Genomic DNA, 24982 nt, shown 5'->3' on the forward strand with positions numbered 1-24982 from the left:
AAGAAGATGGCTGCTGCTGCTGGGAACAGCGGTCTTTGGAATCGGCTTTGGCCGCGACTCTGGAAGACTTGGAGTTAAGCCGACTGGATACAGCAAAAGTTTAATCTATCAACTAGCGTTGCTCTGGTTGGTTGTAGCGCTATCCTATTGCGTACAGAGGGAATTTGAAAGACAACCGTTTATCCCGCCCCTCAGATTGAGCCCTGCCAATGGTGTGTTCCCAGACCCAACATCTTGATGTGGGTCTGGCTTGTCAGGATACTTCTTAACATTCTGCAGAGAAAAGCTACAAAATCTCACAAAAACTCTTCAGATGCTCTGCACACAGTCAGAACTACCGGACAACAAAACTATTTCCAATCTACAGAAGAAATGAACAAAGCCTTGTTGAAAGATAGGTAATTTTATTCATGTGACAGAACACATCTGGGGTACAATCGATATTTGAGATTCTTAGTAAATCAACACTATGTACAAAGTGCAAAGACTGATATGAAACTACAACATTTAAAAATAGATCACTCACATAAAGAAAGAAGGCAAAAGAACTTTGCAGGAAGTTTTAAAACAAGCTTCAACTCACAACATTGCATCCTCAGCAGGAATAAAGACTGTGTTATTGTTTAATAAAATGTAAAAGGGTGATTTCTGTCTGAATTGGATCATTCTGAACGAGGGGCGCTCAGCAGCATTTGTCTCGTTGTTTTGCGGTTTGCGTGAGCAACGGGCATCACTCAAGCTGAATCTAAGGGCCAGCTCCACATGCTGCCTGTGGAACTCCTCCAGCGCAGCTGCTTCACTCATTCTCAAACTTGCTGTATGGGTGGTCCGAGTCAGTCATCAGACCTGCGCAGAGGACAGAGGGAGGCGGAGAGAGTGGACACAGAAGAAAACACACAAGTTCATGGCGGATCAGGGGACATGATGCTGCGTTCTTCTGCTTCTCTCCATGGATCTCTGAAGTAGTGCTTATCAAATGTAGACCCTGTTACTCCAAAGACATGCCCTTTATAAAGTCATTTGCAAAATCCACCAGAGCTATTCTTACATCTTTAAAAATCTGATTAGAGCCCGACCGATAAAGGATTTTTAAGGCCGATATCGATACAAATATTTGTTGATTTAAAAATCCGATATTCTGATATATCGGCCGATATATATATATATATATTTAAAAAAAAATAATCCAGAAACGCATAACAAAACAAACAAATTTCCCTTACATTAGTTATTTGTGGTTATTTATGAGTCCTCACTAAAATAATACGATAATGCAGTTTAAAAATGAACTTGTTTCATTGTCACAACAGAACAGAGGAACGCCAAAATATATTAAAGTTCTGATAAATAAAATGTATAAAAATACAACCTTAAGATATGAAACTTAAAGGGTTAAACACGAGTGTTGCCAACAGGGAGGTTGTAGAGCGCCCTCTGGTGGACAGGCTATACAACACCAACACTCAGAACATGGTTGAAGGGTGTTTCGTCCGTTTTTATTTTATTTTTTAAATATTCATTTATCGGCCATTATAAATGCAGATACCGATAGTTTGGAAAATGCCTAATATCGGCCGATAATATCGACCCGCCGATAAATCTGTCGGGCTCTAGATCAGATGCTCAGTGCATCGCTGAGATAGTTAAATTTATCAAATTCAATGTTTAGTCTCTTGATTACAATCGACAGGAACTAACAGATTTTTTACAGTATATGTCTGTAGGGGTACATGATGATTAAAGCGTTAACTGGAATCCAGTCAAACCAGAAAAAAATTCTGACAAAACAACAGCTGGGCTGAAGGCCTTCCAAAGGCAGCTGAGGGAATTTGAGGATGTCTAAACTAGGGCTGCACAATATGAGGAAAATATCTATTTGTCTATCTATATTGTGATTATTTTGACTGATATTGTGATTGCGATATGATTCACGATATTGAAGGGAATGCTCATGTTTGTATCATTATTCTCATTTTCATTGACTAATATTACAACTTAAGAAATTAAAATGATTATATTGTGATTTCTTGCGAGGATCTGTACCAAACAAAGATGTTTTCTGTAGTCTGTAGGATAGGATCTGTAGGCTGGGACGTCTCTGCAGCAACACAGTACTTCATTCAGAATGGTTGGACACATATTTTGCCTTTAACAAATATTGCGCCCCTCTGTGATTTGGATACTTCACTAGTCCATATTGCGATTTCGATAAAATTGCGATTAATTGTGCAGCCCTACTCTAAACTATAACATTGGTCTTTATATGCTGACATCACATGACAAGGAAACCTTGAGCCTTGAACCATGAGATGTTAGCATGGAGAGGTTAGACAGTCAAACAATGGTGGCTGTTATTCATTCACAGAGCCTGCGTCGGCCATCAGACGCTCCGGCAAAAACACATTTTGAATGGAGGTAGCGCGTTTAGGCTGCCGCAGGGGGGAGACGCCAAAAAAAACCGCAGCGGGCCTTCGGCGAAAAGTTGAGACTGAGTCTACTTTTGGAGAAACGCAACGCTACGTCACGCTGCGGTAGTGAATCATAACGGAGAGCAGACTTGTCGTAGTGTTTTGAGCTATGGTTTGAGGCGGTGTGAGAGTCCCGCACAGGAAACAGGAAACATCACTGCCTCTATCTCTGCCACAAGAAAGGTTTAAAACTCCAAACACAAGCTCTGAACTGCCCGGGAGTTGGTGGAACAGCTCACTGTTTCCTGCAACAACAAAAGCACTCGCTCTGTCTCGCTCGTCTCTTTTCTTTCTCTCTCTCTCTCTCTCTGGTGGAATGAAGCTGCCTTCAAGTGCGCTCGGAAATGTCGAGACCTTTTAACGATCTAACGTAAAACAGTAATCATGAAATATAAAGATCTACTTGTGCTACATTGGGGGGGGGGGGGGGTAAAGAACAAGAACAGCTCCAACATGTGACCCCCCCCTATTTTTCATTTTGCCGAATAACGTCCTGCCCCCTAAAGGAATTATCGACCGCCTTCAACGATCCTTAATGTCAGAGAGGCAGTGCTTTAAGTAAATAACACGACTATTGTTTAGTCCCACCGAGGATGTAATGCAGCTCCCTGGATTGTTTTTTACAGTAGAGACCAGAATGAGTATGAAAGCAGTGCAGCCTTGTCTGCAATCCCTGTGGAAGTAAACTAATGAGAGCAGGAGGCCCGAGGAACAGACCACCATCCATCACTCTGTCAGGTTGTCCGTACACAAAAACCACATAACCTGCCATCTTAGCTCAGAGATGCTGCCAGGGGACTCACTGCTAACTAGGGCTGCAACATATGAGAAAAATATCTAATTGCGATCATTTTGACTGATATTGCAATTGCGATATGATTCACGATATTGGAGGGAATGATCATTTTTGTTTTATTATTCTCATTTTCTTAAAAAAATATTAAAATTAAAATGATTATAGTGTGATTTTTGAGAGGATCCTCTCAAAAATCACACTGTAATCAGATTTCTTTAGTCTGTGGGATATGGTTTGTAGGCCGGGACGTCTCTGCAGCACCATAGTACTTCATTCAGAATGGTTTGAAACATATTTTGCCTTTAACAAATATTGCGCCCCCCCTGCGATTAGGATATTGCACTAGTCCATATTGCGATTTCGATATAATTGTGATTAATTGTGCAGCTCTACTGCTAACCATACACTGTAAAAAAGAAACCGCTCCACTTTCACCACTTCTGCCAAACTCTCACTCTCATTCAACTGACCGTTCTACCTATGTTAGATTATGGTGACACTATATAAAGGGTTGCTTGCAAAAGCACTGTATTAAAACTTGACACTCTTTACCACTCTGCCACAAATGCCCCTTTCAATACATACCACTGGACCCTTTACTCACTAGTCAACTGGCCGTCCCTTCACACTGGCCGTAAGATTCACTGGTTCACTTTCATTTACAAGACCCTTCTGGGCCGATCACCTCCTTACTTAGGTCACCTGCTGCAGCCAAAGTCTGTCACATACAACACCTGGTCCTCACTTCATCTATAATTAAGCATTCCCAAAACCAGCTCTGGCTCTGGTCTCATATCTTTTGCCGCCACTCGCGACTGGAATGCTCTGCAAAGGACTTAAACTGGACAAACTCAGTTCCATTTTCATCCTTCAAAAGCACCATAGCATCCGTCGGGGTTTTGTCAATCGAAAGTACACGCATATTTATAGCGATCAAGATTAACATAAAAATTGTCTGGAAGTCTCCTTTTAATGACTTGCTTGAAAAAATGAAGGGTGAAATATATATATATATATATATATATATATATATATATATATATATATATATATATATATATATATATATATATAGCAGTGACTTCACCCATTGGTTTGTGGCCCCAAGTTTGGCCATCCATCATTTTTTTGTGCTCTTAAACTGTTTGATTAATACCAAATTGTTGGAGAGGGAGAATAACTCATCTTGCACTGGGTGACTACTGATGAATCTGATTTTGCCCCATTTTGACTGTAGTGCCAGGCTTGCAGCATGTCACTGTTGCTCCACACAGACCTGGATGGTACAGGCTATGATACCAAAGACAACCCTTTGTCTGTTGCCTCTGTGATCTGTAGCATCCTGCTCACAGTCTAAGGGGACTTACATTTGACACCACTGTAAGATAAATTATGCTTCGATTGATTTAAGCAGACAGGAGTTAGTGTAACCTATATGTGACCCGAATTGCCTTGCTTGAGGACAGAAGGCATGTACTGCTGAATAATGCATTGCTGGCACAGGGTAAAGAAATGAAAGTCAATGACAAGGTCCTGGAAAATCTGAAACCAATTCAACATGCATCTGAGACAAAGCTGACATTAACAGAACAGAGAGGCACTGTGTGGGACTTCCTGATCAACTCAAGTACAGCAGGTTAATACATCTCAGGTACAGAGTCTGTCAAACCATCAATGAAAAGGTTACATGGAGTATACATGGTAATTAGGGCTGTCAAAATGAATGCGTTAATAACGCAAATTCCTTTTGACACCACAATTTGTTTTTAACGTGCGATTGGCGCACGCACCTTCTGTGATTTTGCTCCGTAGTTTGGGAAATCAGAAAGCTGCAGCAGTAACGTTGTTGACAGTGTTGCCGACGTGTTTTTTCTATTGCATTTCATTCCCAGGCATGCAGTCCACAGAGCCTGGGTAAATAAAAATAGATCTTGTGCAGCAGCACTGCGCAGGCAGTCAGTAGGGGTGAGGGGGGGGAGAAGGAAACGAGACGCAAAACGGGAGCAGGTCTTACAGGTCTTCTAATACATCCATGAACGGAAGTGGGTGGCTAGCAGAAACAAAGCTCCTTGAGCAGAGATGGATAAAGAAAGAAAAGGCTCTTTTGAATGGCAAGTTGAGTTTTAAAGTCCTTCCAGATGGTTCTCTCCACAAGACTAAAGTTACCTGCATGTACTGTCCATGTGAACTGAGTTACCAATGGAGCAGTCGAGTCTCAAATAGCCTACCACACTTAAAAACTTGAAAAAATATCCTTTTTAACGTACATTTAGAACGGATAAAGAAGGTGTGATTAATTTGCGATTAATCGTGAGTTAACTATGGACCCTCGTGCGAGCCCAGGCGGCTCAGTTGGTGCAGCGCGCCCATACTGTATATTGAGGTTTATTCATGGATGCAGAGGTCCAGGGTTTGAATCTGACCTGCGGCAATTTCCTGCATGTCTTCGCCCTCTCTCGCCCCTTCCATATCTATGACGTCCTGATGATTAAAGGCGGAAATGCCACGCAAAAAAAAAACAACAAAAAAAAAAAGAAGCTGTGAACACTCATGTGATTAATCGATTGACAGCCCTAATGGTAGGACAACGTAGACCAAGATTCATACGTACCATACTTCTTGCGGATCTGATCGTGCCTTGCCTTTCTCTCCACGTTCCTGTAAAGAAACAGAAGAAGAATCAAAGTTAAGTTATTCCACAGCTCAGAAAAATATTTCACTTTTACACCTGTAGTTTGGTTTATTTGGTCCGGCCAAAGAAAAAAAAAAAAGTAATTTCATTTCATCATCGGTCCATTCAGCGTTCCCACTGACTTTTAACGAATGAATCCAGGTGTGAACATGACGGGCCCTATTTTAACGATCTAAGCTTCATAGCGTGAAGAGCCTGGTGCAGGTGCCTTTAGGGCGTGTCCAAATCCATTTGGCTAGTTTAACGGCTGAAAAAAGGGTCCGTGCGCCAGGCGCATGGTTCAAAAGGGTTGTACTTAATGTCTTAATTAATCATAGGTGTGTTTTGGGCGTAACATTCAATAAACCAATCAGAGTGTCATCTCCCGTTCCCTTTAAAAGCCAGGCGCATTTGTACCTTGGTGTATTACTATTATGATGGAGGATTTGCTGAGCAGGAAGGAGAGATTTTCAGGAGAAGAAACTGATCTGCTCGTGCGTGAAGTGAAAGCGAGCAGATCATATCAAAATACTATTTCACATTGTAATATTTTTATTTTTAATCTTTTGCATGTTTGTGTGCTGCTGCACATCCCTGTGTGTGTGTAACAAGCATAGGGTGCACGTGCTGTGCACGAGCCTAGGCGCATTAATGCGCTGTTAAAATAATGAAATGCTGCGTTATTGACTTTAGACCAGGTTTTTGTTGGTCAATGGTGCGATCACTTTCCGCTGCCTCAAGATAGCAATACGCCAAGAATGCACCTGAACACACCTCCCTTTAAGACCAGCACGCCCATGGGCGCACAGATGGGCGCAGGTGCATTTGCTATTTAAACATCGCGGCCGCTGGACGGGAAATTGACAACTGCGTCGCTCTGAAACTAGCAAAGACACTTGCGGCGGGCTTTGAGCTGCGCAGCGCCGGGTTCAAGATAGGGCCTGAAGTCACATGGACTTACAGGTAACATTCACTGGACAATGTGAGTGATGTCATCCAACATCATCAGCACAAAACCTCCAAATATCAAAAGGGTTTTGAATGAGCATTCATGTTGCGATGGTTACCAAATTATCCTTCATTCATTACACATCAATTAAAAGGACACTTTCTTCATATCACTTTCTTGACAGTTCACAATCAGAAGAGGGGACTTTTAGTTTAGCTTTTGAATAGTCTCGCATTGCCAGACCTTCCTCCACAGCGCTGCGGAGGAAGGTCTGGCTAGTCCACACAGCATTCTGGGATGGGAGAAAAACCTGCTCTGGTTTATTGGGATTTCTTTAAACCAATCACAATCGTCTTGGGTGGTGTTAAGCTCTGGACACAATCGGAGCCCCAGTGCCTCTTCAAAATAGTCTCCGGAAGGAACCTGTTTTGATGGAACGTGTACGTTCAAAAGTAGTTTTAGTTGTGCAACAGACAACTCAGATTGGACAGATAGTCTAGCTAGCTGTCTGGATTTACCTGCAGAGATCTGAGGAGCAGTTAACTATAGTCCTCAGAAATACCACCAGAGTTTAGAACGCCAACACAAAGACAGAGGAAGGAAACCTGAACGATCCCAGAAGTGGAACGTCGTCGATATAAACTAGCTTTTGAATTGTTGCTTAAATCGCATGCTGTATTTATTACCACAACATTCTGTGGCTGGTGTGCTTTCCTTTTACACCACGAACCCCACCAGTCTGCCGATAGTGTTAAATCATATTTTCACTCGTTGTAGACCTTCACTCGTTGCAGACTTCACTGCCTTTAGATGGCAGCGAAACCCAAACAGAGCAACAGGCCTGCTGTCAGTCCATAACTCAGCCTTTCTGAGGAGTTACAAAAGCCTGGGAGGAAGTTTTTGTGATCTGGGCCTTACAGGGCCTTCACACTTCAATTCCTCTCTGCACAAAAAGCTGGTGTAAATCAGTCAGTGTTTTATTGCCAAGTAATCTGTGAGCAATCAGAACGCCTGAGCTCTGCCTGCCATCTGTCCCCCACACCCTGCTGCCAGCTTATATGCAACTAATTGACTGACATGTTCACACACTCCCTCTACATAGATATGGCTGCGTTCAACAAGTGGGAAGTGAAGAAAGAGGGGAAAAAGGGAAGTGGAAAGGATGGAATCTTTTCCAGCACTCATCTATGGAAATGCTGAGCTACAACTGAAGGCAACAGAGAGCTTAATTTCCAGAAGATGTTGAAGGTTCTGCTCCTTGACTTCAAGGTTTCGTCACTACATTCAGACATTGTTGTTTAGCTCGTTCGTTTGTCGCTAGATAATCAGTGATCTGCGTCCATGTGGCCAACTTGGCATTCATATGTGAAGCACTATTGCCATTAAACATGTGTCCCACTGGTTGCTTAAGGCATTGCAGGGGCCGACAAATGAACTGTGTAAAAAAAAAAAAAAAGAATGGAACTATAAATAAAGAGCGCTCTGATGTCAAGTTAAAGATGGACAGATATGAATAATATTAAATCAATATTGAAGAGTTATTTTGGTATTTTTCAACCTGGACCCTATTGTCCCATGAATTGGTGTCTGGGTGACTAATGTGAACAAAAGATCTTTGAAATTGGTCCAGTATTGAGCGTGATTCAGTAACCTGCAATTTAACTCTATAGGGCAAATGCACACTGTCAATTTGCATCCACTGTAATGCTGTTTTTGCCACTGACAGGCTCAGATTATTATTCTAAGTGTCCGACTACATTATGGAAAGGATCCCTACAGAGATAGACCTTTTTGTTAAAGAGTAAGATCCTTTTTGTTTAACATGAAACAGCCCTAAAATCGCCATCTCCAAACCCACCAGACTCCATTTAAATAAACAGTACCTTTAGTGTGTATAGAGCCAGCATACTTATAGTATCGTGAATCATATCGTGAATCATATAGCAATTGCAATATCAGTCAAAATGATCGCAATTAGATATTTTTCTCATAGGGTGCAGCCCTAGTTAGCAGCGAGTCCCCTGGCAGCATCTCTGAGCTAAGAGCCATCCATTGACTCCATGTCAATGGATGAATTTCTGTCAATTTTCAATGTAGTGTGTTTTACAATGATGAAATTACTGTTTAATTACCGAGTCAGTGGCACAAACAGCACTTTTAGTGGATGGAAATTTAAGGTGTGCATTAACATTACATTGCAGCTTATTTCGCCGCTGCCGACTGCAGCGATCTTGCTTAATACTGGACCAATTTCAAAAAAAACGCTGTACTTATCAGTCACTTAGACATGAAAACATGGGTAAACAGGGTCCAGGTTGAGAAATACCAAAGTTACACTTTAAGGGAGAACTCTGTGTTTTGACTTTGTAGCAGTTAGGCTAAATTTAACATGCATTTTTCAATGGCGCAGCACAAGATAAGAAACATGTAAGTTCTATTCAATTTAAATTTAACTATTTGTCACTAGTTTCCCCAGTATTGGTACTGGTTGATGAAGATTCAATCGATTTATGTCTCATCCATTACGCCCTTTTTGGTTTCCAAAGGGGGGCATGAAAAAAAAGGGTTTGGGACCACCTAGGAGAATGTTTATTGGCTATTGTACAGTAAGCTGCTTTCTTTTTGAAGTAGGGGAAACTAAAAAGGTAAAGTCCTACTACTAAGTGGAATGCAGCCATCATTAATGTTACTAAACACACATGCGCTTTTCCTACAAGACTAGCCCAAATCGCCGCTGGGAAAAAGGTCTTCTGCTGAGATGCACGAAAACAACGTACACACCCACCAAATCTCAACGATTAGAGCTGACCTTGAATAGGTTTATGTGGTTTAATTTTCAGAAAACACCATATTTTTGTTGTACTGCACATTGCTGCAGCTCCTCTTTTCACCCTGTGTGTTGAGCTCTCTGTTTTAGCTACAGAGTGAGACATCACACTTCTGTACCATCTTTGTTGGGAGTCACACATGCTCAGTAAGTACTGCTAGCTTGTCAGTTGCAGAGTATGAGGGAGTGCCATGCTAGCAGCTAGGAGAGCATTATAACGTGTGTTACAAAGTGACCACGTTTGTCTCTGAAGTAAAGGCTGGACTACAATAGAGCTGTTTGGAGCAGTTTGTGAACAGTGTTTTCTGTTGGAGATGGTAAGTCCCTTTGGGGGGGACTTTTTCACTTTGTAAACCTATAACATGCACAAAAAAAGATATATAACACAATAAAGGAAAGGGGAAAAGCCAAAAAGCATAATATGAGCACTTTAAGGCACTTACTATTGTCTTATCCTTGTACTGTCCACTCAAGTTGATGAATCCAACTTCATTTAGTTTTTCACGGTTATAGTGATTTGTTTACGGTCACAGGGGTAAAAATGATTTGTTTTCTTCAAATTTTCTTGACAACGTGGTTTCCTAAATGTAACACTGCTTTTAGATTAGCGAAAACACACACAAGTACAAGTAGGAAAGAAACATTCATGAACGTGTCCAAATGACACCACTGTACGTTCACCTACATGAAGCATAATCGGAGTTTAAGAAGGCCTAACAGCAAGGTCAAAGAGCTGCTAATGAAAATAGTTTCATGACTTGGATAGGAGTTTTAGTGGTGTAAATACAGTTTCAAAAGGCGGTCCTACTTTGATAAGAGTAAACTTGTAACAAAAAATACCACAGAGAAAATGTCTAATTCTGTGGGGTTTTTAGATGGCAATGTCAGAGCAGTAATATCACTTAGCATTCAAAAAAAGCTGAATGGGTCATTCTCTCGTAGGAGCTGTTAATGATTTCCCCAGGCAGCTCTCCAGCCCGGGCTCAGAGGACGATAAAGGTTCAGCGCTGTGAGCTGGCTCTCTGGGGTCCAGGCAGCAGTGTCTGGAGGCACTAGTCTCTCCCATGATGGGTCCGATGTATTCTAAAAGTCCTGTTCACAACGTGAACTGCATCTATGTAGGTCACTGCACTAACTCCGACTTCAGAGATTTGATTGTGCTCACAGCAGGAAACCCTTGCGAGATTCTGTGGCACGTGAGAGAAAAGCTCATAGGAGGTTGGATAAATCAACTCACAGGCGCACACACACACACACACACACACACACACACACACACACACACACACACACACATATACACACACACACACACACACACACACACACACACACACACACACACACACACAGCTCTGGTGTTCCCAGCACTGCAAGTGATGATGATAAACCAGAGTTACTGACTCTGTTTCTGCCTGACTGCCTTGCTAACACATCACCCAGCTATCACGGGGGATGAATATACTGGGAGCACAGGCACTAAATAGAAAGAAGAGGCTGAAACATTTATTGGGTGCAGGAAGAGGAAGGCTTCCAGGTCTACCAATTCAGTGACTAGCAGATTGTTTCTTTGACAGTGGAGGGCACTCCACAGGAAGTAGCCCTCTCTATTTATGAGTGCATTACCAAAGAGCAGCTGCTCAGCCTTGACAATCCAATTGGTGTTTTGGGATGCGAGTGGAGGAACATGGAGCTCCTCCTATGGGACACGGACTTGTTGGGGCTACACACACACACACACACACACACACACACACACACACACACACACGCACACACGCACACACGCACACACGCACACACACTCACACCAGTTGCCTGAATCCCAAACATACAACGGGCCCTTTTGTTGGGGACTATGAACTATTATTACGTTGCAGGAAATCCCATGTAGGACCTGCTGGGATATCATGAGGCAAAAACACCCAACTGGTTGACAGAAAATGATTAGATCTTTAGGTCATTTTCTTAGTCTAATATTTTCTTTGTTTGATATGATGATACAGCTAGTTTGATAGTATTTATGAACACGTGTATTAGCATTATTAGCTAGATTTAGTTCACTGTGGTCTTATAATAAAACTTTTGATATGAAAATTACCAAGTAAGGGTGCCTGGGTAACTCACCTGGTAGAGCGGGCGCCCATATTTTGAGGTTTACTCCTTGACGCGGCCCTTTGCTCATGTCATTCCCCCTCTCTCTCCCCTTTCAAGTCTAAGCTGTCCTATACAGATAAAGGCCTAAAAAATGCCCTAAAAATAATCTTAAAAAAAAAATAATTACAAATTAATAGGAAAAGAGGGGGAGAGAGTTAAAACAAAGGGCTCCAGCTTGAGTCGAACCAGGGAAGTTGCACTTCATGGTCACTGTCTTCACCTCTAACCGCCTTTTTCCACCGGGCACGTCACAAAAGTACTTGCAAAGTAAATAAATGTATTCAGAGTAATAACAATCTGTACATATACACCGAATTATATTTGGACTAGCGAAAGAAAGAACTACAACACCACAGATTACAAAATAACATTTCAAAGAGCATTAGAGGTAGCGTTACATGGACGTAGGAAGATTAAGACCTGTTTAAATATATTTAAGACCTACAACCCAATTCTTCAGCGAATTTAAGACTTTTTAAGAAACCCTGTCATTAGCTAGCAGGGCATGAAATTGGCACCCGCCCACCCGCCAAATGCGGGTAACTTTTGTGATTGGCGGGTGAAACTGTCAATCTACCTGCCACATTGGCGGGTAGCCAATGAGAATTGAGTGATTCAGACTCGTAACTATCGGTAAGAAGGGTACGCGGTTGCTTACGGGCCTGGTCCAATCAGGGGCCCGCATCACTGGAAGACACTGATTGACAGCCGGGGCCCCCTATCGCATTTTCATTACTCACACAATCCCAGCAGTCCCACGTGCAGCCACTGACCAAGCGGGAGTGAGAACGGGTAAAATTAATTTCCTAGTTTCTGATATGAAGATGAGACGTGTGTGTGACTCGAACATCTCACATTTACCAACAAAACATACAGCGAAAGACCGTGCAAAACATTTCAGACCGTCCTGCCAACCTGTAGACATTTTAACATCAATGTACGCTGGAACGATTTTTCACTCTAAAGTCAGCGCTGCTGTTTCAAATTGTCGGCTCACTGCAGCGGGCGGGGCTGCTCCGTTTCCCCCGCGACTGACGCGCACACACAATCACACACACACACACACACACACACACACACACACACACAGACACACACACACAAACACACGCACGCACAGACACACACAAAAACGCACACGGTGGATGCAGGAAAAAACGCAGATGAGACCTACACGATGACCTAAATTGAGGACAGCTACTCTCGTTATTGTAAGTGCAATGATAAGTTAAAGTCCAATAAGTACTTTATTAAACCGTATGACTGTGTGTCCCAGGCCAGGATAGGAAATTAACTAACAATGTAAAGATTAACAAGCCACTGACGATGACAGATATGTTCATATTTGATTCATCCAATAAATTATTATTTTGTGTCTTAAATCCACCAGCCTTTTTCATATTTTACCAACATTTGCAGCATCTTGAGCCTTTTTGGTAAGGTTACTAGAAAATCTCAGCCCAGAGTAATTAATTAATAGTAATAAGTATTATTCTCCCCAAAACAAGTTTCCTTTTTATTTATTTTTTTATTTTTAAGAACTATACAAAAAACATTCATGTGTTATGGTGCGCATTCACCAGTGTTTTGTTGTTGTTGTGGTGCGCGTAGGCCACTCCTGATTTTGTCAGTCATCTCATCTCTTATATGCAGTGGCGTAACGAGCCAACACCGGGCCCCTATGCAGGATTATCAAGGCGGGGCCCCCTACTACAGCACGTGATGACGGCGCAATGTCCACCAGTAGGCTACCATGAATAGGACAGGATAGGATCATAGAGACACAGCAATTCCTGTTTTTCACCTTTATGACGCAAAAAAAAAAAAAAAAACTGGTAAAAGTCCCTGTGGCAGGTGGATTTAAAAATCCACCTGCCACAGTGGCTGGTGGTCAAAAAAGTTAACTTCATGCCCTGTTAGCTAGTATCTACCTTTCACTCCAGGCACTCCTGTAATTAAACTCCATGCCTTCTCTTTTCTGGCGTTGTCCTTAAAAAGAGATCTGTGATGTCGTATTATGTTTTTCCGCCTCAAAAAATAAATCTCTCGTCGTCCGTGGTGTTGTAGAGGAGACACATATATATTGGGTTCAATACCCCCAATATCCCCAGGGTGTAGCCATTCTCCAAAAATCACTATGCAGATTTTTGATACAGATGTGGATCCAAATGGTCATAAAACTTCCATATTTCTGCTAGTTGCAATCTGCTACCTCATCGCTTACACACTGCTCCTTTAAGCCTGGAGCAGAGAGCTTAAACCGCTGGGCTCAGCCTATCACTTCACCGTGAGTTTCATAACCGGTCACGTCTATGGTACACATCGTTGTATTTTATGTGAAAGTATTGGGTGATCTGCTCTCCATGAAAGAAGTGATCTAAGGCTCCCTTTGGAAAACTACCACACTACCTTACAGAACCTCTCTGTCATTCAGAGGGACATTATCAGACTCCCTCTGCTGACAGGCTTTTGCTTCATGTTCCACGAGCTCGCTCTGAACTTTGTTTAACTTTAGTGCATCTGACTCCTGGGACAAATTACAGCACTTCCTTAAAATCAACTCACTTGTGCCTTTTGGACAATTTGGAAATCTGGTTTTAAACCTGCAAACTTCTACTTGCTTTACATAATTGTTCTTTCTTGTGCATCCTTATTATCCTAATTAATTTATCAAATCCTTTCTTCAATTCAGAAAGTTTTAGTGTCTTTTTATTTTTTTCTTATGATGGTTCTTTTCTATGTTGCTGTTCTGTTTTTGTCTCTGTAATTTGACCCGATGACATTGTAAATGAGAGCGGCCCCTCAATGATCTCTCGAGGAGAAATAAAGGTTGAATGAATGAATATGTTCTTACCGTTCCTCAGCGCGCTGTTTGATCTCCTCTCTCCTCCTGACAAATATCTCATCATCTCCATCCGGCCTTGGCAAAAGGAGGCGTGAACAGTGTCAGAATTACAGAGCAAGAGAACAACAAAAACACACTCATCCGGATGTGACAAATGACATACAGTACATCTACATATTGACACGTTTGCGTGAGGGATATTCTTTTCACACAGCTCGACAACTCTTTGATTCCTGATTTGTCTGTGCAGCTTGAAAAACTAAAGTCATTAATCAAAATTAAACAGAGCTTTTTCTACAGAAACAATGTGCGTCACCTTTGATAATGGAATTACTAATGTAAAAGAAGCTGTGCAATCAGGAGGTGACAAAATAAAATTGCCTCTAGGAAATGTAACCACAGGGTCAATTTAAATGAATGTTTGGTGTGTGTGTTTGTTTGTGTGTATGTGTGTGCGTTTCAGGCATGCTCTCGATCCCATTTTCTTCTGACAGATGATAGACATGAACGCAACTCTAACACCCACAGGACTGTCAGTGTGTGACAGGCCAGCCTGCAGTTGATGGACTGACACGACATTTTCATTTCACTGCAGCACAATGACAGCACTACACACACAGTTGTCTTGTAAAGGAAGCTGAAGTTACGAAGCTACAAGAGAAACAGTGAATGCAGCCCTGATTCATGGGTGCTCCACTCGAGAGCTTCACTGCACTCGACAGTTGTTCGCCACAAAGCAATTAAGAACTCCCTTTTATTTGAGCACAGAGCTAATGTCACAGAGGAACTGAACTTTAATTCACAGACATGGCTGCCACCTTTATTAAAATGTTAATCTAACGCTTTAAGGTCACCAAGTTTGCCAATGCATTGGGTATTAACGAAACCCATTACAACAGCACTACAATAGATCCTATCTTTATGAGGCGTACCTTGTTCAGTTTGTCTTGACACTGTGTCAAAGAGTTGTTGACTCAACTGTACAGTCATGAGGTGATAGTCAGGGGTGGTGTTGCGTTGGTCTCGCATTGTCAGACCTGTCTCCACAGTGCTGCAGAGGAAGGTCTGGCAACAGGAGCGATACACTCCTGGATAAAAAACACAATCGTCTTGGGCGGCGCTAAGCTCCGGACGCAGCGACGGTGGCTCTGCAAAATATTCTCTGGAAGGAACTTGTTTTGGTGGAACATTTGCGCCCCGCAAAAGAAAACGCCACATATACTACTATACATATAATATGAAAGTTAACTGTTGACACAATACAGTACTCTGAGTTATTTAAACTAGCTGGATACATGGTTAAACCTCATTGGCTCTTACCAGTGTATCTCCGTGTGTACTTTGTAGAGCTGGGCAATACATCAATATTAAATCGATATCGTGATATGAGACTAGATATCGTCTTAGATTTTGGATATCGTAATATGGCATAAGTGTTGTCTTTTCCTAGCCTAGAAATCTAGACCACCCTAGCGGCAGCAAATGTAATTTGCAGCCAGGGTCAGTCTAGCAACTCTCCGTTGGCTTGCGAGCTGGAAAAACCAAACTCTAGTCAGGCCAATCACATCGTGTATAGAGTCGGTGGGCGGGCTTAACATAATGACGGCAGAGTTGCAACGGTTCCGCGTGAATTCCCTGCTACTTGAAAACAACGAAGATGGCTACTGCTGCTGGGAACAGCGGTCTTTGGAATCGGCTTCGGCCGCGACTCTGGAAGACTTGGAGTTAAGCACTGAAGTCATTCTTAAAAAAGGAAGATGTGTTCGGAGTTTTGCCGACCGGATACAGCAAAAGTTTAACCTATCAACTAGCGTTGCTCTGGTTGGCTATGAGTTCAGAGGGAATCTGAAAGACAACCGTTTAACCCGCCCCTTGGATTGAGCCCTGCCAATGGTGAGTTCCCAGACCCAACATCTTGATGTGGGTCTGGCTTGTCAGGCTAGTCTTTTCCTGGTTTTAAAGTCTGCATTACAGTAAAGTGATGTCATTTTCTGAACTTAGCAGACTGTTGTAACTGTTACCTGTAACTGTAACCCACTTAGTCATTATTTCAACATTACTGATGATTATTTATCAAAAATCTCATTGTGTAAATATTTTGTGAAAGCACCAATGATCAATACTACAAAATCGTTGCGGTATCGATATCGAGGTATTTGGTCAAAAATATCGTGATATTTTCTCCATATTGCAGCCCTAGTACTTTGTCCACAGCAATCCCACCAATCGGTCCCAAAACCTCCCAGTTAGAGAGGAAATGCCCTAATTCTTTGTAAATCTTTACAATCATTCTCCGCAAGAACCAAGCAGGCCTGCCTTGTTGCACCATCCAAATGTTCCTTAAAACTTGACATGTTCAGCGTGTAACGTTGCTGAGAGGTTCCGGTTAATGTTGCTCGATGAGACCGGAGTTTACAGTCAACACAAAGAGAGCGAAAAGTGAGATTTCCGGCAGGTGCTGGAACTATCCCGTAAATTAACCGTCGTCGATATAGACTAGTGATGCATTGGACTGCATTATCACCTCTGAACCTCCTGAAGAGATCGTGCTTTTTGGTCTCTAACTAGAATAATCTGCAGATCTGTATAGTCTAAGCTCTTTGCGGTAACTGAAACATCCTTTTTATACTTATACCTATTAAAATACATACATATATATGTTACAGTTGCACTAAAGTGTCACAGACTTGTCATTTGACTTTACCTTGATCGGCGCTTCTTGCAGCTGCTGCTGCAGCAGCAGCAGCAGCAGCATGCAGCAATGCTGATGATGATGATTCCGCCCACGACAGCCAGGGTAATGATCAGGGCTTCAAAGTTCACTGAATCAAACCAGAAGACCAATTATTAACATTCAATTATATCATTTGTTCTGAGGTCATATCATAAACAAAACCTGAAACTTTGGGTGCCTCTTTCCTTTGAATGGCAACATTAACTCAACTCGCTTGGCAATGGTGCCCCCTGCTGACGCCTGGGCAACACTACAAGTCACCATAGTGTAATGATGAAACTCCACGCTTCACTTTCATTTCCAGGGAAAACATAACATAACTGGGACATCAATCAAGACTTGTTTAGATGAGCCTTTGTGTCGCCCGAAACCACTTCAGCAGCCGCATAACTGTTAATCAGTTAGGTTGGAAACATATTAAAAGTAATAACACCACTTTGCCAAGTCAGTGATAAAACACCTGAACTAGCAGCAGTAATTAGGTAACCACAGTGACACAAAGAATGCACACCAGTTTCCTGATTCTTTGAGGGACACTGTGGGTCAGCAACTTCCGTCTTCTGTAGTAACTAGGAGGCTACGATTAGGTTTCCCACTGGGGCTTTGATGACTTTCCCACAACTTTCCATATATAGCTTAAGGCACGTTGAAAACATTCAAAATGTTCTTCCCATACATCTGTTAGTATTGATTTTATAGTCTGCTATCCACAACAGTTGAGCTAAAAACTATCTATGGCATCAATGACTGAAACTACATTCTGTCTTATTTCCTGTAAAGTGATCTTTTTTGTGTTGAATACCTACACCACCCCCTTCACTTTAAAATGGATACGCTCTCCTCAGGCCGTAGGTTCAGAGTAACCCGGTTCAACAACAATGGGAGTAAAAACGGCCTTGTTCCCTGTGCAATAACTTGGCTTAATTTACACATGTAATTTTGAATTTTTTTGATTTATTTTACTTCTGTGCAATTTTATTCGCCAATTTTGGACCCGGAGGATAATGCTTGTTTATCAATCGATCTCTATAAATGGCTGTGTTCTGGGCTAACTTTTTATTTTTTAATTTTTTTTAATTTTTGACAGGACAGCTAGGTGAGAAAGGGGAGAGAGAGGGGGAAGACATGCAGGCAATCGTCACAGGTCAGATTCGAACCCTGGACCTCTGTGTCGAGGCGTAAACCTCTCAGTATATGTGCGCCTGCTCTACCCACTGAGCCAACCCGGCCACGTTCTGGGATTACTTTGATCAATGTGAAAATGATTTCATTCTGATGAGCCTCGGTGCAAGTTAAGGATGTATTTTATATTACAAAAACTAAGGAAACTAGTTTTACATTCAGTAACATTGCTGTTGCATTGCTCCACGCACCAGGTAGTTTTAGCAACAAACCCTGACTGGGCCATTTCATTTACACTGAAGTGTTAAAGCTATAGTGCGTAGTTTCTGTCTCCCCCATGAGGAATTCTAAGTAATGACAACAAAACTGTTGTTGCATCCACATGATACAAGCCTTCCGTGATCGCACACGCGCCCCCACCCCTACTCCACGCACTTGCTAGTAGCCAAGGAGGACATGGAGGATTAAAAAAACATGATGGACTCTTCAGAAGAGGTCATTATCTTCGCTCAAGTCGCCGGATGGCACCATGTTCTAAACACAGCCATACTGAGAAATCCAGAGAGATCTGTGTGGAGCTGATAGTCTTAATTAGCTTTGTAGCAACTCATTTGGCAATGGCTTGAATGATGTTCATTAATATCAAAAAAGTTACACACTAAAGCTTTAGGTATGCAGACATTTTATAACTGGAAAACCCATTCACAAAGACCCTAGTATTTAAACTAAAAATTTAGAGCACATTTCCATTTGAACATATGGCCACGTCTGTCTCTGATCAGCCAAATGTTTGCCAGCATGTTTACTTTGTTTAATTTACTTGCATATTTATATTTATTTGCCCTACACATCATCCAGTTTATGTTTTAAATGTTTGAGTAGGGGCACTCTGTATCTGCACTGTATTTAGGTGAATTAACTGAGCTTTGGGCCTTTAAAAAAAATGTGTAACACATGTTTGAGATTTGTTTATTGGTTAAAAATGACTTCACCCAAAGAATTTGCAACCACAAAAATCCCTTAGCTGGATACTTTCTCCATCTGGCTGGCTACTCAGACATTAGGAGGAACTCCCTGCCAGTCACTGATTTTTATTTCATTTCTGTACCTACTTTACTAGGCATGCTTTGGTGTGCACATAGAGGAAATGGTTCTCTTCTATGAAGCTGGTACAGAAAATCAACCACGCAAGAGAGGAAGCAGGTAGAGTGCCGCAGGAATGAGATCATATGTTGACACTGAAGCAACGTGATGTGAAGGGAACACAGGGTTTTGGCTGACTCCTCTCATCTAGCTTTGCAAATTGTGCCTCTCAGCGAAAACACTCCAGTGTTTGTCTAGAAGAACCATCCTGCAGCTATTTGCCTCCTAAACTCTAACTAACCAGTTTTTCATGGAGCTAGATCATTTAAGGCACGTGTCAAATTCAAGGCTGACTTTTTGCTAGAAGCTAACAATGTAGCTATGGCTGAATACAATCCCAAACTGGCAGTTTGATTTTCTGTGTACTGAATAGTTTACCTAAAGTGAACTTCTTTGACTTTTGTGAACATCATGTCTGTTTTTAAATATTAGTTTTTCTAAAATTATACTTTAAAAAAAATCCCAATATATCGCCTTACGCACAGTATCGAAATATATTGCAGCATATTGAATCGTGACCCATGTATCGTGATACATATCGTAACCCCAATACACTGCCCTACTAAATTCTGTGATGGCTAAGGAACTTTTTTGCTGACTTTTGTAGGGCTTTATGTCGACAAAAATGCGACAAAAATGTCTGAGAAAGCCACAAGAAGTCGGTACAAACGACAGCAGTGACGGAAAAAAAAGCTACGCAAATGTAGAAAAGCGACATGCGGTAATACAGTCAAAGATGTTTGTGACTTTTCAATGAAACAAAAGCATTGTCAAAAAACTAAACGTGTCTGGCCCTTGATGGGATTCTCTTTTTCCAGCGTGGCCCTCAGTGAAAATGAGTTTGGCACCGCTGTTGTCCACCTGCACACGTGCATTTGACATAGCAGTTATTGTATTTGTTTATGATCTCCGTTTTGCATGTTAAAATGGCATTTAACTAATACATCTTCAGAGACGTGAACCAGGACATCAACTTCCTCATTCCAGTCGCCCCCTCCACATGCACTGTCTACATTTCCCCTGAAACCCAAAACCATGACACCTATAGTTACCACTTGACTATTTTTTTTCCAACAGCTTCCTTCTCCTATGTAGCCTGTAATGCATTATGTAAAAACAACACATTTTGTAATAGAACGTCAAAATGTAATCCATGTATACCTCATTATGTAATAACACCTGCATTGTGTAATAATCTGCCGCATTGTGTAATAATCTGCCGCATTTTGAAATATAAACCTTGAACGCAATATGTAATTAATGTAGTGACGTGCACTGTAATGAAAAAGGTAATACTAACCTACTGAACAAATAGTATATTTTTTAAATTCATTTGGAGTCACCACGATTCACACTACAATTTATAAAACAAACATGACAATGTTATAGAAAATGAGTAAAGACATCCATTTTGCGTAAAAAAAAAATAATAATAAAAAAAATTGCAACTCCCACTTTTTTGTAAGAACCGCCACATTACGTAATCATTTGTTACAAACATGTGGAGAAATTGATTACACATTGGGTTGCGGTTTTTATTACAAAATGTGGCAGATTATTACATATTGCGGGTGTTATACATAACGAAGTGAATATTTATTGCATTTTGACATTTTGTCTGGGTTGTTCCTTCAAAAAGGAGGAATTTTTGGCGCCAACCCCCAAAGGAAAATCACCAGCTCCAAAATGACAAGACTTGAGAATAAAATAGCAATTCATAGCCTCTCTGAATGTGTTTAAGAGCAATTTACCAACTGGTGAGAACATAAACTTGAATATGACAGCAAATCTCAGTGTTATCTCCAAAGTCAGGCTGTATCGGATTCTCTGAAATTTTTTTAACCAGTTTTGTTAATTGGTGCTTTATTTGTTTCTCAAATTCTCAGACATAACAGGTCAATGCATAGATTTGTGTGACTTTTGGTAACACAGACTCATTTACTGTACGCAGACTGATCATGCTCACTGCCATGCTTATCCTAATCCAATAAAGCCTTTTTTTCCCCAGAGAGAATCCCCCCTTTACAACACCAGTGGGACAATAATTGCAGTCTTGTAAAGTGGCAAATGAAAGAGAAAAGCACACATAGTGACCATCTTTCACATGGTAATAAGACTGATCAACTCACACCAACACACTCCCCAACGGGCCTGGGCCAACGGGCACATCGATGCTGGAGGCAGCAGCCAGCTCACCGGGTATTCGGTGCAGTTGTTGGTGGTGAAGCACCACAGACACTGTGGAGACAAAACACAGAGATCAGCCCTCTGCATATGCTTCTATTAATATCTTAAAGGTGCTCTAAGCGGTGTTGGGTGACGGCACTTCTTTTTGACGTTCAAAGTATTTTCAAACAAAACGAGGCTAGCTCGCCCCTCCCTCCTCCTCATCCCGTCCCCTCTCCCTCCCTTCCATGAACCCCCCCCCCCCACCTCCAAATCCTTCTTGTCGGTTACTGGCTGGAACGCTGGAAGACTGTTTGTTATGTTTGGTGGTGCAGGTTGGCACAGTTTGTTTTTGTTGGCGTTTGTGGAGCCTGGGCTGTCTACAGAGACCGCGTTTTTTACAGTGTGTTAAGGGGACAGGCAGCTCGCGGTTAGTGAGGAGATGTTTGCTGTATGTGACAAAAAATGTTGTAGCCTAAAAAAACGAGTTTAGGCACCGACCGAGTTGCCTCTTAAGTATTGAGTATTGAAAAAAAAATGCCTTGTCATTCAATACCAAATGTCCCTCATTTTCGGCCGGATGTCTGTCACCTTCCTCTTTCTTTGTGTTGGAGTTCTAAACTCTGGTGGATTTCTGAGGACTATGGTTAACTGCTCCTCAGATCTCTGCAGGGTAAATCCAGACAGCTAGCTAGACTATCTGTCCAATCTGAGTTTTCTGTTGCACGACTAAAACTACTTTTGAATGTACACATGTTCCACCAAAACAAGTTCCTTCCTGAGGCTATTTTGCTGAGGGACTGGGGCTCCGTGGGTCTTAGCACCGCCCAAGATGATTGTGATTGGTTTAAACAAATGCCAATAAACCAGAGCATGTTTTTTTTCCCATCCCGGAATGTTGTGTGGACTAGCCAGACCCTCCTCCGCAGCGCTGTGGAGGAAGGTCTGGCAATGTGAGACTACTGCTTTACTGAGTTTACCAGCGCTGGCGGTTAGAGTGGATCTTTAGTCGTGTTGTTGGAGTTTCACCCGCAAACAAATAAGGGATCATAAAATTATGATTCATGACAGCAGTTTGGAATGATCGTGCAAAGGTCTGCTCTTATCTTTCAAATGCTGCTCTCTGATCACCAGCGCTGGAAGAAGTATTCAGAGCCTTTACTTAGGTAAAAGTACTAATACCACACTGTAAAAATACTCTGTAACAAGTAAAACTCCTGCATTAAAAATGTTACTCAAGTAAAAGTATGTAGGTATCATCAGGAAAATGTACTTAAAAGTACTAAATGCAGAACTCTCCTCCCATTGTAGAAAGTGTAAAGGATCCAAACAGTTGTGTGTTTAATGGTCTAATCATCTCAGCTGGACTTGTAGGACGTTATATTATTGGCAAGTTTAATATTTAACAAAACATCGTATTTTATAAACTACATGTGTTTTGTGTGCAGAAATCTTAATGTGTAAAGTAACTAGTAACTAAAGCTGTAACAGATGAATGTAATGGAGTAAAAAGTACAATATTTCTCTCTGAAATGTAGCGGAGTAGAAGTAGAAAGTGGCATGAAAAGAAAAGACTCAAGTAAAGTACAAGTACCTCAACATTTGGACTTAAGTACAGTACTTGAGTAAATGTACTTAGTTACATTCCATCCCTGCTTACTACTTTTGGCAACCTTACCTTGGCATTTGGAACACAAGTGTCACATTTTTTGAAATTAGAGCAGGCTGAAAAGAGAGATAAACAGAAACGTTATGTCAACTAGCTTAACGTTACCCGAATGCAAACAGTTACGTATTAAAAAAACAACAACAACAAAAAACACTTTTTCACTAGTTAGCTAACTCTAACGTACTAACCTACTTACAAACTGACATTAAAGTATCTTATTACCATGCAAAATGGTACCTTTGTCAACTGTAAAAACGACTGTACTTTTCGAAGTACAGTGTAACTTACGTGGTGGTGGTGGAGTTGTTTGGCACTCCCCCAGGCTAACAAAGCTGAGGCACAGCACGACGGCTCCACATAACACCCACTTGGTCGGTGTTTGTCTCTCGGTTGTAAAAAAAGACATCGTTAAAACTTTAAAACAGCTGGGAAAGCTTAACCGTGTCTAACAAAATACACAATATCTGCTCGTCTACAGTAGACGCTCGTCTTTTGCACTCGATAAACACTGCTGTTTCTGTTTTGCCTGGGACCAACTGCTGTCACTTCCTGGTTCTCTAGGGTTAGCGCGTTTTGATAATCTTGACAGCCCGGGCGGGAGGAGTATATGTTTTTAACGAGTTGAGTTACAAACGACCGCCCGCTCAGTTTCACAGGTCCTGAAACGCAGTTGAAACATTTTAATTTATAACTATTTTGTTCACTCATTTGGCATGCTGGTACATGCTTTATGGGGAGAGGTGCACTCATTCTCTCGGATCTGTGCTTCCAATGTCATTGCATATTTTAAAAGACTGTACCAATAACTACCATTACTATAAAAATGCCATAGGCTGCATGTAAAACAAACTCAGAACTTAGTCTCGTCGGGATTTTCGTACAACATCCAACAAGTATTTTCCCTTTTACTGAGTAGGCTTATGTCTTGTAGGCTAAACATGAATCTGTATTTCATTGTACAGTTTTCATTTCACAGTTTTATATAATTACCTTTGTCATGGCCTGTTTATGATGAATGTATCAGCTGGTATGATAATGCCTTTCTAGTACGAAAAACGAAGGCCATTTTTGGATTTTAATCTTGTGGTCCATCAGCCCACAATTTTTATGTGAGCTGATTGATTGTGGTTGGGAGAATGTACACTTATTTAGCTGCAGTCACTGAGAAGAAATTGTGTTTGAGAAAAAACAATACGTTTTCTCTGTTTACCTGCCACATACTGCCTAAACCCTAGCAAAAAACAGTCCTATAGGACTTAATAAGAAATTGCCTAGTAGAAATTGTACTTGATTTTGGAACCAATCCATTCACAGTTGTAAACATAAACATTCTAAATGGCCCCACGTTGATTTCCTGTTGCAGTGTATGTGAATGATATCAACTGGCAGGAAGTTAACAAGGGGCCAGGCTGTTGCCTAGCAATGGAATTCCATT

At 41.5% G+C, this 24982-nt stretch overlaps 1 protein-coding gene across 3 annotated transcripts; it reads right to left on the bottom strand.

Annotated features, from left to right (window-relative positions):
* Positions 1-384: 384 nt before the first annotated feature.
* LOC116066660 (pituitary tumor-transforming gene 1 protein-interacting protein) lies at positions 385-24107 on the bottom strand. Of its 3 annotated transcripts, none has more exons than XM_036006816.1 (8): positions 23836-24107; positions 23728-23730; positions 23557-23603; positions 21842-21950; positions 17418-17535; positions 14723-14788; positions 5876-5922; positions 385-846 (listed from the first exon to the last, which is right to left on the bottom strand). In XM_036006816.1, exons 1-8 carry the CDS (start codon positions 23951-23953, stop codon positions 797-799), a joined length of 558 nt encoding a protein of 185 aa, XP_035862709.1. In that variant the 5' UTR covers positions 23954-24107; the 3' UTR covers positions 385-796. The 3 variants fall into 3 exon arrangements, with proteins under 3 accessions (XP_035862709.1, XP_031178724.1, XP_031178725.1); XM_031322864.2 differs by lacking the exon at positions 23728-23730 and adding an exon at positions 23744-23746; XM_031322865.2 differs by lacking the exon at positions 23728-23730.
* Between the last annotated feature and the right edge of the window lie 875 nt (positions 24108-24982).

Source organism: Sander lucioperca, chromosome 10 (genome assembly GCF_008315115.2).
Source record: "Sander lucioperca isolate FBNREF2018 chromosome 10, SLUC_FBN_1.2, whole genome shotgun sequence".
Classification (NCBI taxonomy): domain Eukaryota; kingdom Metazoa; phylum Chordata; class Actinopteri; order Perciformes; family Percidae; genus Sander; species Sander lucioperca.